The sequence below is a fragment of the Silene latifolia genome, chromosome 1 (assembly GCF_048544455.1).
Source record: "Silene latifolia isolate original U9 population chromosome 1, ASM4854445v1, whole genome shotgun sequence".
In the NCBI taxonomy this organism is placed as follows: domain Eukaryota; kingdom Viridiplantae; phylum Streptophyta; class Magnoliopsida; order Caryophyllales; family Caryophyllaceae; genus Silene; species Silene latifolia.
Window position 1 is genome coordinate 100,084,541 of NC_133526.1, and position 18,094 is coordinate 100,102,634.

Genomic DNA, 18,094 nt, shown 5'->3' on the forward strand with positions numbered 1-18,094 from the left:
ACACATGTTAAAAAATCGATAGTTTTAAATGTAACAATAATCTTTAAATGTCAAGAATTAAACTTATATTCACGTCAACACCAAATTTCATCCTAATAAACTTTTACATAATAATAACTCAATGAAAGCAAATTATTGAATCAAAATTTCTCTAAACAATATCAAGAACTAAGTTGCATGCTCCAGCCGCAGTTTTCAAAACTAGTGACTGATATGAAACTTCTTCTATTTATAAATAGGACAATTTCGGAAAATAGTACTCTGTAATAAGTACCATATGATTGTGTGTGTATATATGAAGTATGAACGTTCTTTGTGGCGAATCTTGAAGTAGAAATTTAAGATTGAACCTCTTTCAAAGTGATAATTCATTGCTTAACCACTAAACAGATAGCCAAACGCTAATTTTAGTGTATTTACACTTGGGTATATAGATATATAAAAAATCTCGTCAATCAAACTTGAATATATCTGGACCCCAAATTCCTCGCAAATTCTTGAATCAAATATATCTATGCATACAATGTCAAAAAGTAATGTTGATGACATCAAGATAGATTTGATTGAATGAAACTTCTACAAATAGGACAACGTCCATGATCACTCTTAATTAACCATGACCTTATGCATTCTTCATGAAACCTATGCCCACATGCCATTTCCAAAACCCTAACACAATTATTCACTACTTCTTCTTCTTCTTCATCAAAACCCATCAAGCAAACTACACATTCACTACAATTCTCAGCTACTTGTTTCTTCTTTTCCTCGTCGATAACCACCACCACTTCCTCCACCTGATTATTATTATTATTATTATTATTATTATTATTATTATTATTATTATTATTATTATTATTAGTCCCACCACCCTCATCTTGATGACGATGGGTGGTCTCGATGTCATTATTCTCACGAAGTCGTATAAGCAATCCGTGACACATAGTTATTATGTAGAGGATTACAGAGAAACAAATAATGCAAAACACTAGGGAAAAAACGATGAACAATACCCCAAGAATTAGATCATCCATTGCGATTATATATGTTGTTAATTTATATTATTATTACATACTTTGGATTATTATTTGATGTAGTTGATTGTAATAAAATTATTGGGAAGGCTTAAACAATAATGTATTTATATTAATAATGCATATGTTTTAATGTTTATATATAATAAAGTGACATTCCTACTCCTATTTGACTTGGTAATTCAGATATACACTTCCTTGTTGTAACCTAATTAGCGGCTTAGCCTTGTAGCATAAGTTTGCAACTGTATGTGATATATATTGAGAAAAGAGTATATGCATAAAAAAATTGGAGCGATCCAGAGAACTGAACATAAAAGCACGATCCATAAATCGTCATAATTAAGCCTAAATAATACTTGAATTCAAAGTTTTTGACCTTGCCCCAATATCAACTAATTCAATATAACCATACTGAAACAACATGTACTCCATCCAAATAACTCGTATTCAAATTTGCAATAAACTTGAATTTGACCACGGAAACTCGAGTATTCATTGAAAATGAAGTATCGAGGCGGGGATATATGCATAACGAACAAAGCAAAAGTAGGTATTTGATCAACGTTCAACAATATCTATTACCTAGGCATATAAGGAGAGAATTAGCAACTACTAATAGAATTAAGATTAAGATAGGATTAGTATTAACAAACAAATTAAAGGTGCAATAAACCAGATAGGAGTGCAAGTTTTTTAAACCTCCAAATCAAAGTGGAACTAGTAATTATTCCAATATAATAACTTCTTTGTATCGCTCCAATTTTATGCATACTCTTTTCTCCATATATTTATAACTCCAATTAACACAGAATCATCAATCATTCCGCCCCGTCTTTATTTTAGCTACTAATGGATACTGAAATCATGTTTAGAAGAATTACAAGTTTGACAATAAAGGAGTTGTTAGTCGCCGCGTCTTTCTTGATTATAATGTTTCTTTACGCACTCATTCGACTGCTCGACTTATATCATAGTCAATTCGATAGTCGCGTTCACCTTGAAGTCCAATTAGAGGAAGTCGTCATCCAAGACCCGCGAAAGATTAAAGAAGTGACGAAAAACTGTACTAATTGCATGATTTGCTTGGAGAAATTGGAAGGTGTTAAGGAAGAAGACGATGAGGAGTATGATGAGTACTCAAATAATTGGATACTGAAGCAATGTGGTCATAAGTTTCATGGTGCATGCCTCAGTGACTGGTTTATCTTAGGACACCATAATTGTCCACTTTGTCGCATTCCTGTCAATATTGTTCCTCGTCATGTATCTTAGTTCAACCATGAAAACTCTTCCTCTACTTGATCAAAATTTTATGTAATTTTTGTTTGATGATCCTTTAGTTTTATTTGGAAATAGAAGAACGATTTATAAATAGAACGCTACATATAGTACTCACAAAGTATATCTATAATCGTAAACAAATTTATTAGAAGCCAAAAAAAAAAAATTTCTTGTATACTAGGGATCTCAAACCATGATCTATCATGACAATTCGCCTCGCTTGGTCTTCATATTTCTATCTTCATGCAGCTTTTGAGGGAACCTTCGTATGATTTAAAATTTCTCTTATTGGTTTCGAAAATCGTTGACAAATAACTTGTATATCCATTGAAATAATGTGTCACGACTGACAACTATCAACAAATTAACTACTCTTCTCTATCTTACAATTGAAACTAAACCCAGAATTAACCAGAAAACCCTCGAAATAAAGGATTGGAAAACGATTCTCCCAAAAAGAGAGACTTTTATTTATTAGATGATATACATGCATATTATTAACGGAAAGATGAAACAATTTTTAGCCTTACTATCAATTGATTATCGATAGGAGCCCCCGGATGATAATCCTAGTTTTTGATCAACTTTATTACCTCCTCGAACCACGACACCAATTGACCATTAGAGGTAAAACTAATTTAGCCTGCATTTAGCCCAAATTATAGAATAAGATCGTGGTATAGTATAAAACAGTCCTTTTAGTGGTCAAATACTCATTTGTTATTATCAATAAATGAGTGTTTTGTATATGTTTTTTTTTATGGTGCATAAGAGGGATAAACCCGATACTAACTAGAAATAATACGAGGAAGAGCTACGCCTAAAATGTCATCACGCAGGATTGACTGTAGAGGAGAACGAGGAGGGGAGTCTAGATGGGTGATACTAATCAAAGAAACGACTCCTTGATTAGATAGCAATCACTAGCTCGATTAGCTTCTCTATAAATGTGCTGGACTTAAACATTCCAACTACTGTCTCGAATCAGCTCCTTACATCTCGTGACAATTTGGCATAAAGCATTGCTAACTAACTGATCTTCTACCATTAGCTTGACGCAAGGGTCATTATCCATGTGAATTAGCAGTCGCCTAATTCGGAGTTCCTTGGCTTTTTCAAGACCGACGAGCAAGGCAAGCATCTCAGTCCTCGTCGAAGAGCAATATCCACAAGAGAACAAGTACGCGGTCACAAAATTACCCATCTCATTTCTGCAATGATCAGTGTTTTATATATAAAAGAACCGCTTCACTCTCTAAGATAATGGTCTTACACAATAATTATTATACGGAGTAATCAATTAAGATTAATGAGCTAAAATAAGATTTTTCACATGCCCGGAAAACAATAAAACCATCACCAAGAATATTCAATATGCATAATCCATTAGCATTAAAACAAAGGTACTAAACACCCATACAGTTGAATATCCACATTAAGGAACCTAGTTTATACTATAAGTTCCAAGGGATGAAGCAATAAACCATGAATCTCAAGTTACCAATTCTTGCCTCAAAATTATATACAATGTCACACAATGTGATGCATTTTCAAAGGATCAAACCCTGTGCTGGCTCCGGTTTAGCAGGTTTTTCCTCACTTAAGGGGGTGTAAGCCGGAGGTGGATCTGTAGGAGATGCCGAGGTCTTCAGTGTATCAGCCTTCTGAGAATCAGGCGCGGACAAATGAACCCGACTAGAATCGTCCACCATCTCTCTCTTGTGCTCATCTTCCACCTTACCAACTTTCTCTTTTGTCTTTTGCCCAACTTCACTGGCTGCTTTTGCTACCTTGTTGAATGCGCCAGTCACCCAAGTAGCTCCAGTGAGCACATATCTGTTCTTCATGATAGCAGACCCGGCATTGCTCACCTTTTCCTCAGCTACAGAATATGCAGTTTTGGTCTTCTCAGAGACCTGAAATTTCTGGTCCATCTCCTTCACTTTATTGTTGACAGCAGAAGTTCCCATGCTAATCTTCTCAGTAAAACCGATTTTCTGATCAAGAGACGCGATTTTGAGAGAGGCTGTTGAAGTAAGCTTATGCTTATCATCAAAGGATTTGGCCTTGCCAACTGCGTCTTTCCCTAGTATGAAACCCTTGGCTAACATGCTACTAACAACATCCTCTGCTTTCCGAAGAGCAGACTGGGGATTTTGGCCATCCTGTAGAAATTTTGCGACTCTTAGTTGAAGCAACTTTATTATACATTTATACTCTATCCATCTCATTTATATTGTCCTAGTTGAACTTTGTTGGTAAGACAACGTTGATTTTGACTGATATTTTCTCACAATATAGATTACAAAAATTTCAATGAATACAGTTTGTTTTGAACTTTCAGTATATTAGAAATGACAATTTTAACATACATATCTATACTTGTGTTTGGAAAACTATTGGTTTCATATTATTGACCAGCAGTCATTGGGGTTCGGGAACAATGAATTTGCGATGGAGGTAGTAGAAGTGAACGAAGTCAAAGAAAAATGAGAGCAAAGTTCTTACAGCTGCTTGGGCCAAAGCACCAGGCGGCAATTCATAATCTGGATCCAAGCTAATTGATACCGTCTTATCAACAATCGTTGCTCCCTGGCATATACACACAATGGTCAACAAATGCAAATTATAAGTAGGAGAAACGGGCAAAAATGCCAAAACGGAGATAACCATGGCATCCATGCAAAATGAATTCAACTTAAAGAGGGCGCGACTTGAGAGATATTAAGATTAAGAAGTCAAAAATACAAAAAACTCGAGAGGACTTGTGATTGACTGGACAAAAAACACAGTTGTGAAATAGCATCAATTACGCAATGAGCAAAAAAATCTAGCAAGAAAAGTTTTCAAGTAACACGATGCTGTTCTAGCCTAATTAAACGGGTATTTCAGCAATAACATTATTAATGACAGCAGTGGCCTGCCAAGTGCCAACTGCAATATCACATCGAATAAATTGATTTAGAACAAATTTTAGGATATGATCCTGATTGATTGACTTTCAAACTAGCAAAGTCCTGTAATGAAACAAAAGAATGTGTGCCAAGTGTCAAGACTGTCAACCATTAGGAATTTAATCTGCAAGTAACATTTCTGAGCCTCTTTCAGACTTAGGTGACTAACCCAAAAATGTGGTTTAAACATAGAAGTTAGAACATGAAGGACACCGGAATAACATAGAATTGACTTCGCAGAAATACTATGAAATGTGTTATCATGTATATATACCACTAGGAGATAGATAAACACAAGCTACTCTCCCGTGTGTCACACTTCATGATAAACTCACAGGTGCATATAAAATAGATCTATTGATGATAACATAGTGTAGCAAGTGAGGAAACAAGGTAAACTCTATGCATACAAAGGACTGAGGACATGTCTTTTCTGTTACTCATCAGCGATCACAAACAATAGTCCAGAGTGCTGTTAAGGCGTTCCTTTTTCCTCATCCTCACATGAACTCTCGTTTGCAAATAATTCACCTACTAAGTGCTCGTTTGGTTCATCCAGGCATTGAATTCCCGTGTTAATTTGCAACTCACGGGATTTTAACTCCCTTATACAATTCACGTGAAATAGCAAAAATATGTTTGGTTGCCTTAAAGGAGTTTGTATTTCCCATGAATTAAACTCCAATGTCTTGTTTGGTTACACTATTTCAATTCACATGATTTTGATTTATAAATACAAATATACCCTTATCTAATATAAATAGCATATAACTCTTTTTTTTTTCTAGGGGCAAATGGGTAAATTTGAAAGAAAATAGATGGGGGAGTTTCCAATTACCTAGAGGGGGGTTGGTAATCAAACCCCTACATCATGTAGGAGTTGAAAACTCCCTTGGAGTTGTCAATTCCCCCATTTTACAATATTTGGGGCAACCAAACAAGTTGCAAAAAACTCAATTCATGGGAGTTTAGAATTCCCATGAATTGAATGAGTAACCAAACAAGCACTAAGTAGTTCAGCACCAAATCTGTAGAATACGTTGGTAAACTATATCAAAATTTCTCAGTGCCTCCAAGGTCAACCTTAAAAGTGAAGAGATCGCTTCCAGAATATCATGTTGGCCAACAACATTACCCAGTGCCTGAAGAGCTCCCACAAGAGCTCCCGCAAACAGAGGGGTAAAAGGGGTTATATGTCGGTCGACTAAAGATATACATTTTTTCCTGGAGAAATCATATATGAACAGGAAATGGTAAACATCTACAGAAATCAACGGCTACTTGGCACGAGTGCTCCTCTTGACTTATGACGATCACAGCAACAGATTCCTCCCTGGGGCCAATACTGCGGAAAATCACACCAAAGTAGTACTTCTGCAAGTGCTAGGTTTTAGACAGACTAGTAGGGGGAAAGTCATAAATCAAGGTGTTTCTCAACATTCCCTTAATAGTTACAACAAGATATGGTTGGAAATATGGAATAATACAGAAAGTTAGAGGCATGTTCAAGGCAATATCAAAAGTACAATATTTTGTTCAAACATGCCTCTATAGATATGCCACTAAGGGTGTGTTTGGATAGCAAAAGTGGAGGGAAAGGGAGGGGAGGGAGAAGGAGGGAAGAGAAAGGGATGGAAGGGAAGGGGAGGGAGAATGGAGGAGCTCATTTTCCCTCCAAATCTTGCCTTTGTTGGAGAGGAAATAATTTGGCTTGGAGGGGGGAAGTGGAGGGATTCATTTTCCCTCCCCTCAAAATCCCTCCACCTCCATTTTGCTAACCAAACAAAAGATTTATCATCCCTTCCTTTCCCTCCCCTCTCTTTCCCTCCAAATCCTCCTATCCAAACAGACCCTAAAGGTCCACACTCCACAGTGCATGAATCAAACCTTCAAATTAGCACAAGGAAAGGGGATTCAATTTCAATTGATGAAAATGGCAATTTTCGGCCACTAAAACAATTAGGTCAAGTAATTACTGAAACATGTGTGGAACTGTGAATATTTTATGTTAATGTTATCACAACAAAGAAAAAGATAGAAAGCTGAGACAAAGAGAAGCAAAAAGTCAGACGACTCCACTATAACAAGAACATCCTTAGTTCACGTTTTTGGATTGGAGCCTCAATTTTACCACAAGAAGTAATGTTGTTGTTTTGTATCAATAAGCAAGCCATTATAAACAAATCAATAGCGTAAACTATTATCAATACAATTCAGATTAGTATATCTATCAAAACTGAGGGTTACCGTTAGCAAAACAGCAGTATCCGCTCCTTGTGAATCCTTGAATGTGACATATGCAGTCAGAGTCTCCTCATCTTCACTGCAGATATACAGAAACACATCAGCCTTCAATTATAATCATCAAACTTTAGATTGCAATAAATCACTAACCTCTTTATTTCCAAAAATTCAATGTCACCGGAAAAAGAAAAGAACTCCTTGAGTTCTCGCTCAGACGCCTTGTGGGAAACATTACTGACTTTTACTGTCTTTACCTAAAAGCATGGAAGAGAAGAAGCAAGTTATCATCCAAATTACTCAAGGTCACGGAACAAGAAAACACTTGCATTCGAACACCATAAACATCATGCAGCACAACACGGAACGCATACCCATCATACTTGAGACATCCTAGACCAAAATCACAAGCAAACCTAAAAAGAAAATGACTGAATACGCCATAATGCCAACACTTAGTTATTGTTTGAAGCAATAAAGAGTGAAATATATATTCTAATTCCCATTGTATATTATTCCCCGCTATGATAATGACAAAACTATAACAGCTACCACCTTCATTACAACAAGCCTACCATGGAAAAATTCAGGGGCTACTATCTAAATACCTCAGAGCATGTGCAAGGGATTGGATCCTCTAATCACAAACCACTCTCTAATTACTATCCAAATGCCCGTGATAACAAAGGTAGCGGAGGTAAATAGTTGGTGTAATTACGGTGATAGGCCACTTATTCAACTGATGGCTTGAGCCACTCCCGTCATAGGCAGGTAAACAAAACACTTATTTTGTTTTGAGCCTTTTGATAGACAACAGTCTACAAAGAAAACGAACAAAAATATACTCCGTATCATTCAACATTTCTCGCTAACAAGCTTGAAATGCATTCTTATTTCATTCCATGAATGTGCAGGCAACAACTACATCTCAATCTCACGAGAACAAGATGTATTGACATGCAAGATGCAACCACCAAAGTCCTGCCAAACAAATTCCCCCCCAACAAACAATACTGACGTAATCGACATGACACGTAACAGAACACAACAGCAACTCTTCAACAAACATTTCAGTATTTCACTAATATTACAAGCATTTGACAGCAAGGAAAAATCACAAATGTTTTCAAACATTCAATCCCTAACTAAAAAAAGCAGTAATTAATCCAATCAATCATTTGTTTACTTTTATATTAATTCCGAGAGCTATTTTAATCAAAGGCAAACAAATGATTAGGACGGAGGAATTAAAAGAAAAACCACATACATGACCAATCAACAGCATTCAAAAAAAAAGGTGGCAAATCATATCTAACCTTTTAAATAACAACATTACATCACCATCCATATTTCCCATTAAAAAAATACCAAGAAAAAGAAGAAAACAACAAAATAATCAAAAAGTTGTTTTTTTGGAGATCTATGCACCCCAGAGATATAAACATATTATTAGCTGGAATTAAAATTGTAGAAAATGAATAAAAATAAAGATTAAAATGAACAAGGAAGAATGCTTACCGACATGTTTGAATGGAAATGTTGAAAGGAAGAAAAATCAATGGAGGTTTTAGGGAGAAAAGAGAGGATTTTTTGAGAGAGGAAAAAAAAGAGGGATGCGAGATTTTGTGGGGGAAGAAAGCGAGGTAATCACGTGACTGACTAACCCACGTCGAACGTGAGTTGGTACGGTGACAACACAAGATTATTTAATTCATTAATCAGATAATTATGTGTGGAGGTTTTTCTTGAGATTATCTTGACCAATTTTAATGTCATTTATAGTTAACATTTCTATTTCTATTTTTAATACTCTCTCTTAGTTTGAGTGTTCGTTCCCTTTCTTTTGGGCATCAAAATTAAGGAAATAAATTTGGACCACATAAAACACCCTACCCCACATGGAATTGAATTTGGACCATACAAAACTTACGAAAAAAAGAAAGAGGAACCAACACCCGACTAGCATGGAAATGGAAAGAGGAACCAACACTCGACTAGGAGGGAATACTAGTTTTAAGCCCGTGTAAGTTGCACGGGTTGTTTTTCAAACATTGTTCATTTGTTATCATCAAACATTTAACAAAATTAGATAATATTGTTACCTTTGGGAATTCACACGCATAGCTATATAATATAAAATACATGTGTGAAATAATTATTAAAAAAATATTAACAAAACATCTAAATCATAAATATTATGATTTAAAAAAATTATATTAAAAAACTTGATGTTTATATCTTCTAAAATATATGTGATGTACGTATTGAATACAGTAATAGCAAAGTCGATTTATTTTTTAAAAAAATTTATCTTTTTCAGTTTTAAAATAGTTAAAAAGGTGGCATACACAAATTTTGACCCGTTTTCTTACCACGGTCCGACCTGAACTATATTCGATAACTTTACCATACCTTGTCAACACTCAAATTGTAATTTAGAATATTGGTCATGTCAAATATGGGTCCGGTCGGAACATTAACCCATATAGTCCATGAGTGTGTGTTCAATACAACCGCTAAGAAAGTGAACTAATAGAAACTCAACTATTAAATAAATTTTGCTTATGAATTGATTTTTTTATTTATAGATTTTGAATTGTCGAGTCTATAAACTTATTTTATAACTTAATTGATTTTTTATTAGTTTTATAAGTATGATTTATATCATTATGAGTATTATTATAACTAATCAACACCAATTTACGATTAAATCATCCTTGCAGTGTGTTTGGGAACCTAGAATTGGAATTTAGTTCCGTATTGAGACATTTCAAGTGTTTGAGAACCTTTAGAATTTGGAAATGGACTTAATGAAGGGTAATATCCGTATAAAACCCTTTAATTATAGGATTATAACGCAAATTTTATATGCAATTTATTGTCATAAACGAAAAACAACAATGAAACGATAAAGATCAAGGAATAACCTTCGGTCCTAGTGCAAATTGGCAATGAGAGATCAAAGTAGATCTCCTCCTAAATGATGCACCCAAGATCGTCTGAGAAATGCCCTTGTGCTAGAATGAATCCTCTAATTGCCTTGCAAATCTCAACATCACATTTTGACTAATTATTAGTCAAATAACTCAGACTAACTGGTTAGTCAAATTTGGCATCTACATGACTGTATTTTCATACCGTCACATCTCTCAAACGTATCCTATAGGTGTGACTTTTAGGGACCAGTTGATCACCGCCATCTGTATGACAATAACGTCAAACTTATCTAGCAAGCCAACCGTTATTGATAAACGTGGACCAACTGATTATGATACAAAAGTATACCCTTTGATCCTTTTAGAGATTTATAAGTCCTTGCACTAACTGTAAAGGACACCAGCCCCAACAAGCTCCCACTTGTCCGTACAAGTGTATGTGCAATGACGTTATCCGCACTAACTGGAGGACACCACCTCCAACAAACTCCCACTTGTCCGTACAAGTGTATGTGCGATAACCGATTCTCATATTCATTTAAAATTTCTCCCACTCAATGTAAAACAATTTGCAGATCCGGATCCGCAAAGGTCGTATTTTACAATCGATCTGTATCTAGAGTGGTTTCCCCGACTAGAGAGTAACTTAACTGATAAAACGAATACGTATTCGAGCATGGCCATGCATTTCGATTCTGACTCCTCGAGTGGCCCTGAGAAATATCGAGTACCCGATAAAGGCTGAATATTTCCTTCAACTCGAACTCCTTCCGATCTAAGCACAGCATGAAATGACCCGAAAGCAATCTACTTGGCCCCCTTTACGGATGACCGTGAGAAAGAAACCAAAGTCACCCAAAATCGCCTTAGTTTCAAGAGACAGTCGATAGTCAAAAGAATCGACTCTTAGGATCACCATGGAGGTCCTATCCACGACCGGGCACCGAATGTTGTAAAACATTTAGGACTCCACGTTGATGTCACAATTGTGTCCTACGAGATATCCGTATAAATCGCCTCTGTGATTGGTCAGTCAACCTTTTGACTTATGGCTCGTTGAACCCACCATCAACCAACGTCACAAAATAATTACCTTGAGTTATCAACTCACGTGGGCAATTAAGGACCAAAAATATAATGTTTGTTCAGTTCACTTTGTGGTGTTCAAAATTTGTCGTACAAATCCACATGAAAAACAAAATATATAAAATATCAAAACGATGATGTCGTATAGAGTACAAAAGAGAATGAATCTAATCCATAAAAGAGTACTACAACTTAGGAACACGTTTAATTCCCATGGAATTAACATGCCCTTCATGCTTATCTTGTCGTAATGGTTTAGTGAGAGGATCTGCTATATTATCATGTGTAGCAATCTTTTCTATCACTACTTCCTGTTGCTCCACGTAATCTCGGATTAGATGAGCTTTCCGTTGTACATGTCTAGACGCGACATAGTATTCGGACTCGATCGTAGAATCGCTTTAACACTTTGTTTGGAACTCTTCCACTGATCGTAGCGCCATTAAGAGTAAAAACGAATCCATACTGAGATTTCGAGTCATCTCGATCCATAAGTCAATGCCCAATCTTTAGTCCTCCGTAGGTACTTAAGAATGTTCTTGACAGCCATCCAATGTGATTCACCTGGATGCTGTTGGAATCGACTTGTCATACTCAATGCATATGCCACGTCCGGACGTGTGCATATCATGGCATACATGATTGATCCTATAGCCGAGGCATAAGGAATCCGTGTCATGCGCTCTATCTCTTCCGGTGTCTCTGGTGACTGAGACTTGCTCAAATGCACCCCTGGAGCCATAGGAAGAAACCCCTTCTTGGAGTTAGTCATGCTGAATCTCTCTAGGACTTTGTCTATGTAAGACTCTGATCGAGAGATAACATCCGTCGTGATCTATCTCGATAGATACGGATGCCTAGAATTCTTTGCGCCTCACCCAGATCTTTCATCTGGAAATGGTTTTTCAACCATACTTTCACCGAAGTTAAGAGAGGTATGTCATTCCCAATCAGGAGTATGTCATCGACATACAATATTAGGAAGACAATATTGCTCCCACTCGACTTGATGTAAAGACATGGTTCCTCGACCGATCGAGTAAATCCATTTTCTTTAATCACTTGGTCGAAGCGATGATTCCAACTCCGAGATGCTTGCTTAAGTCCATAAATGGAACGCTTAAGCTTGCACACTTTTTTAGGATGTTGTGGATCGATGAAATCTTCGGGTTGTACCATGTACAACTCTTCCTCCAAAAAGCCGTTTAAGAAGGCGGTTTTCACATCCATTTGCCAAATTTCATAGTCATGAAAAGCGGCAATCGCTAAGATAATCCGAATGGAACGCAAAGATGACTACGGGTGCGAAAATTTCATCGTAGTGCAAACCTGGCACTTGGGTGAAACCTTTAGCAACTAGTCGTGCTTTATAGATATCTTGTTGACCTTCCACAGAATGCTTTATCTTGTAAAGCCATTTGCATTGAAGGGGACGAACCTTAGCAGGTAAGTCAACAAGATCCCATACGTTGTTCTCATACATAGAGTCCATCTCGGATTGCATGGCCTCAAGCCATAACTTTGAGTCGGAACTGGTCATGGCACCTTTATAGGTTGCGGGTTCACTACTCGTTAAGAGTAGAACGTCATCTATGTCGTGTTCCTCGACCATACCAATGTATCTGTCTGGAGGAATAGAGACTCTTCCCGACCTCCTAGGTTCCTCAGGAATATTCACCGCAGCCGGGATTGAAGGAATTGGTTCCTCCAATGGTTGCTCGGTATTTGGTTCTGGAATCTCCGACAGGTCGAAGGTTCTATCACTCTTTGCATTCTCGAGAAATTCTTTCTCTAAGAATGTCGCACTAGCCGCAACAAAAACACGTTGTTCGGTTGGCGAATAAAAGTAATGACCAAGTGTTCCTTTAGGATAACCTATAAAGTATGTCTTGACCGATCGCGGGCCGAGCTTATCCTCGTGTCTCCACTTGACATAAGCCTCGCAGCCCCAAACCCATATAAAGGACAAGTTAGGGACCGTTCCCTTCCATAGTTCATATGGAGTCTTGTCAACAGCTTTAGACGGACTTCGGTTAAGTATTAGAGCAGCTGACAGAAGAGCATAACCCCACAATGAGTCAGGCAACACGGTGTGACTCATCATGGATCGAACCATATCAAGTAGTGTTCGATTTCTCCGTTCGGAAACACCATTCAAATTTGAGGTGTTCCAGGTGGAGTTAACTCGTAGGGCAATCCCACGCCTTTAAGGTGTTGATCAAACTCGTGAGAAAGATACTCGCCACCACGATCCGAACGCAGTGTTTTAATCTTTCTACCCAATAGGTTCTGTACCCTATTCTGGTATTCCTTGAATTTCTCAAAGGATTCACTTTTGTGTTTCATTAAGTAGACATAGCCATATCTACTTAAATCGTCCGTGAAAGTGATGAAATACCTATAGCCTTCTCGTGCGGTGATTGACATAGGACCACATACATCCGTGTGTATGAGTCCTTGTTGGGGTTGGTGTCCTTAACAGTTAGTGCAAGGACTTATAAACCTCTAAAAGGATCAAAGGGCATACTTTTGGTATTATTATCAGTTGATCCACGTTTATCAATAACGGTTGGCTTGCTAGATAAGTTTGACGTTATTGTCATACAGATGGCGGTGATCAACTGGTCCCTAAAAGTCACACCTATAGGATACGTTCGAGAGATGTGACGGTATGAAAATACTGTCATGTAGGAGCCAATTTTGACTAAACCATTAGTCCGAGTTATTTGACTAGTAATTAGTCAAATATGTGATGTTGAGATATTATATTTAATACGGATTAAATATCATGGGCTAAGGCGAATTAACCAGTTAATTCGTAAAATTAAATATAAAACGATTTATATTTAATTAAATGTATATTGAATATAATTATACAATATCTTTTTTTGTTTCGGACACGAATTAATAATTTAGCTAACCCGTATTATTAGCGATGCCTTAATTTCCGATAACCGATAACGATTTACAATCGACCGCGTCATATACATTTAGTCATTTTGGGTTCGGACTACGAGTCAAATAGAAGAGGAAATGGAAAAGCCCATTTCCTCCCCATGGACTCGGCTTGGCCGAATTAGGAGAACAAAAAGGAGAGCCTCCTCCTTCTTGTTTAACCTAATGATCATTAGTGAAGAGAATTAGGGTTTTAGAGATTAATTCTTCTCTGAAACCGAGATCTCACATCTCGAGAAAAACTCACAACAAGTTCTCCCTATATTGCAAGGCAATCGGAGAACACGTTCTAGCACAAGGGCATATCTCGGACAAGTCTTGGGTGCAACAATTAGGAGGGAATCTGATTTGATTTCTGTTCTTTACGCCGTGCATCAAAGGACCCGAGGTTGATTCTAATTCCTTATCGTTTCTATATTGTATTTATGTTTTATGACGATATTCGCATGTTAAATTTACGTTATAGTCCTAAATTTAAAGGGTAGTATACGGATATTAACCCACAAGTGGTATCAGAGCGAGGCCACGTGAATTTTTCCATGTGTTTTTCATAAAACTATCTTGAAACGATTTTTGTTTTGTCTAAAAATCCGTGCGGCAGCAGCTATTCTCTCGGCGAAAATTTTTTCTCATTATTGCTGCTGTTTTTGTTGCATTGGGAACCGTGTCCTGTTTACGATTGCTCTTGTTGTTGTTTTATCTCGAAAACGCATCCGTGACATGTTTTACACGGGTTATTTTCGTTTTGATTTTATGCATATTGTTATTTTACACGATCATTATAACAATATGTTAATGTCTAGCATTTTGTAGATTTGTTTTCAATCGCTTTTGATCAAAATAGCGTTTGTTTTGTCTCGCCAAAACTGTTTCACGAGGGTTTTGAAGTTTTCAGAGGTTTTTGCACTCGATCGACCAAGTTTTTAATCGATCGAGTGGTTTTTCTGACAAGTTTTTGCTCGATCGAGTCCTTGTTGCACTCGATCGACACGCTTTAAAACCCATTTGCTCGATCGAGGAGTCCTCGTACTCGATCGAAAGCGAAGATATTGTCGATATAAGTCCTCGATCGACCACCGATTCGTCGATCGAGTACCTCTGATTAGCATACCTCTCGATCGACTTGCGATTCGATCGATCGAGCCCTCTGTCCCTCGATCGAGCACTTATGTCCCTGGATCGAGGGATTTAAATCTTTGACAGACTTTGAAAATTTGTTTCTTTTGATTTAAATTTTCTTTTGGCTTCAATATGTACTTTATACGGATATAGTACACTCGCTATGATTGTGAAACGGTTCACACACGTACCATTAAGTTATTTTAAAGCGTTTTTAAAGTAACGGATTGTAATGGATTAAAATTAAATGATAGAAGCGGTTTTATCACATGAATTTTAATCATTAAAAGGTGGTTTGGATAATTTTAACATAATTACGGAATTATGTCACGAATGAATTTGTTTTTAGTTGATGCATTTTTATTTATCGTTAATTATGAATGTTTTGAATGCCTTTTATTACGTATTTATTTATTTATTTTGCAAACGGTTGTAACTTAGTGTGGCCTTAGTAGAACGTGTTACCGTAATGATGGAACACGGTCTTGGTTGTATTTTGAGATCTCGTATCTCCGTTTTGGATTTTTCACTTGTAATTACAGTTTTAATTAGAATGTAATTAGGTTTATATTTTGTAATTTTAATTGTAATTTTTTGAGAAGACCAAAGACGGAGACCAGATGCTCACTCCCGCTACATGGATCAAGATGGAACAACAAGACAAGCTTCTTGGGTCCAACGGTGGATTCCAAAGTTGTATTTTGTTCTTTTTATTAGGATAGGCCACACTAGGAAATTTTATTTACGTATTGCATTCAATTATCTATTTTATCGTAACGATAGTATGCATCATGTTCCGCCTAAAAACCAAACCACCTAATAATTGCATGAAAACTGACACATATAGAGGTCACGAGTTAGTTTTCCTTGACATTCGTATGTCACACGTTTTTTTAAGCCATCATCCAAATAAATTCATTCACGACAAACGCTAGTTATTCGTTCACTTAAAATGAATTATAATTTTGTTGATGGGATCTTCCTCGTATAAACAAAAATTGAGAACGGTCTTTATAGGTCAAACTCCAATGAGTCCCTTCTTCGTCGGTAGGCATAATATGACCCCTTCTACGTCGGGTAAGTTGGAACCGATTGACCTATTTTATCTCAACACTATGATCACTCGTACGATCCTGTGATTATGGTGGACTATAGATAGGATTTACAAATCTATCGACCAAGAGTTCTTCCTAAGAATTAGCTAAACAGTTGGCTTATCAGTTTACAGAAATTGAGTCTTGGGATCACTTGTATCATTCTTGAGGGAGATCAATTATGCAAGTGGGAGAGTCTACATGTTTAAAATGAATTTTAAAATAGACTTAAATCACCTCGATGAGTTGCTTATTTCGTTTTGTTTTTCTTTCTTTTTCAGTGTAGATCACGTTTTTAAACTGCTAAACTACAAATGGCTGGTTCTACTGATAACCCAATGCCAAGTGCCACATTGGACCGTGAGTCCTGGCTTAGGATCTTCATGAATCAGATGAATCAGTCTACTCGACTGAAGAATGATGGATCCAACTTCGCGGACTGGGAGGCGGCATTAAGGAATGCTGCTGCTGCTGACGGGAAGCTCAAATATCTATTAGAGCCCATCCCGGCAAACCCAGGTCCCACGGCTAGAGCTGCTGAAATCACCAAGTTTAATGATTTCTGTATGGAAGCGGGTGCGATTAAAAACGTACTCATTTTTGCAATGGAACCCAATTTGCAGAAACGCTTCATAGCCCATGGTGCAAACAAGATTTTCACCACGCTCACCAAGGATTTCTCGAAAGCACCGAGAATCGTGACCTATGAGCATACCACTCGCTTCTTTGATGCGAGACTCCAGAAGGGCCAACCGGTTAGCCCACACATTCTCAGCATGATTGAGAATGTCGAGAAGCTGGAGACCTTTAACTGTAACATCAGCGAGAATATTGTTATCGACCACATACTTCACTCACTCCACGATGGTTATTCGCAATTTAGAGCGAATTACTATATGAATGATTTGAAGAAAACTCCCCATGAACTGCACTCCCTTCTCGTACAGACCGAGAAGGACATGAAGTCCAGTGGGAGCATGAAACAAGATGTTCTCGTTGTGTCAAATAAAGGAAAGGGTAAGGGCAAAGCTCAGGCAAACCTAGCAGTAGGTAAGGCGAAGTTCAAGAAGTCGGGCTCAGGTAAGAGTGGTCCTGGTGAGTCGAGTAACTCATCAGGCGTGACAAAGAGCAAGAATGAAAACATGGAATGCCATCATTGCCACAAGACTGGGCATTGGAGACGCACATGTCCTGTTTATCATGAGGACTTAAAGGCAGGTCGTGTTAAACCTGTTGGTATGTCTTCTTCTTCTTCTACTTTTATTCATATGATTGAGATTAACCACGCAAGTTACGGAACTTGGGTACTTGATACTGGTTGTGGTTCTCATCTGTGTAATCATGTGCAGGGGCTCCGAAACATCGAACCCCTCGTAAAGGGTGAGGTGGAC

General features: G+C 37.3%; 1 protein-coding gene across 1 annotated transcript; it reads right to left on the reverse strand.

Moving 5' to 3' along the window:
* Positions 1-3,684: 3,684 nt before the first annotated feature.
* LOC141608162 (binding partner of ACD11 1-like) lies at positions 3,685-9,244 on the reverse strand. The gene is made up of 5 exons (XM_074427526.1): positions 9,032-9,244; positions 7,667-7,770; positions 7,520-7,595; positions 4,827-4,910; positions 3,685-4,483 (listed from the first exon to the last, which is right to left on the reverse strand). Exons 1-5 carry the CDS (start codon positions 9,035-9,037, stop codon positions 3,869-3,871), a joined length of 885 nt encoding a protein of 294 aa, XP_074283627.1. The 5' UTR covers positions 9,038-9,244; the 3' UTR covers positions 3,685-3,868.
* Between the last annotated feature and the right edge of the window lie 8,850 nt (positions 9,245-18,094).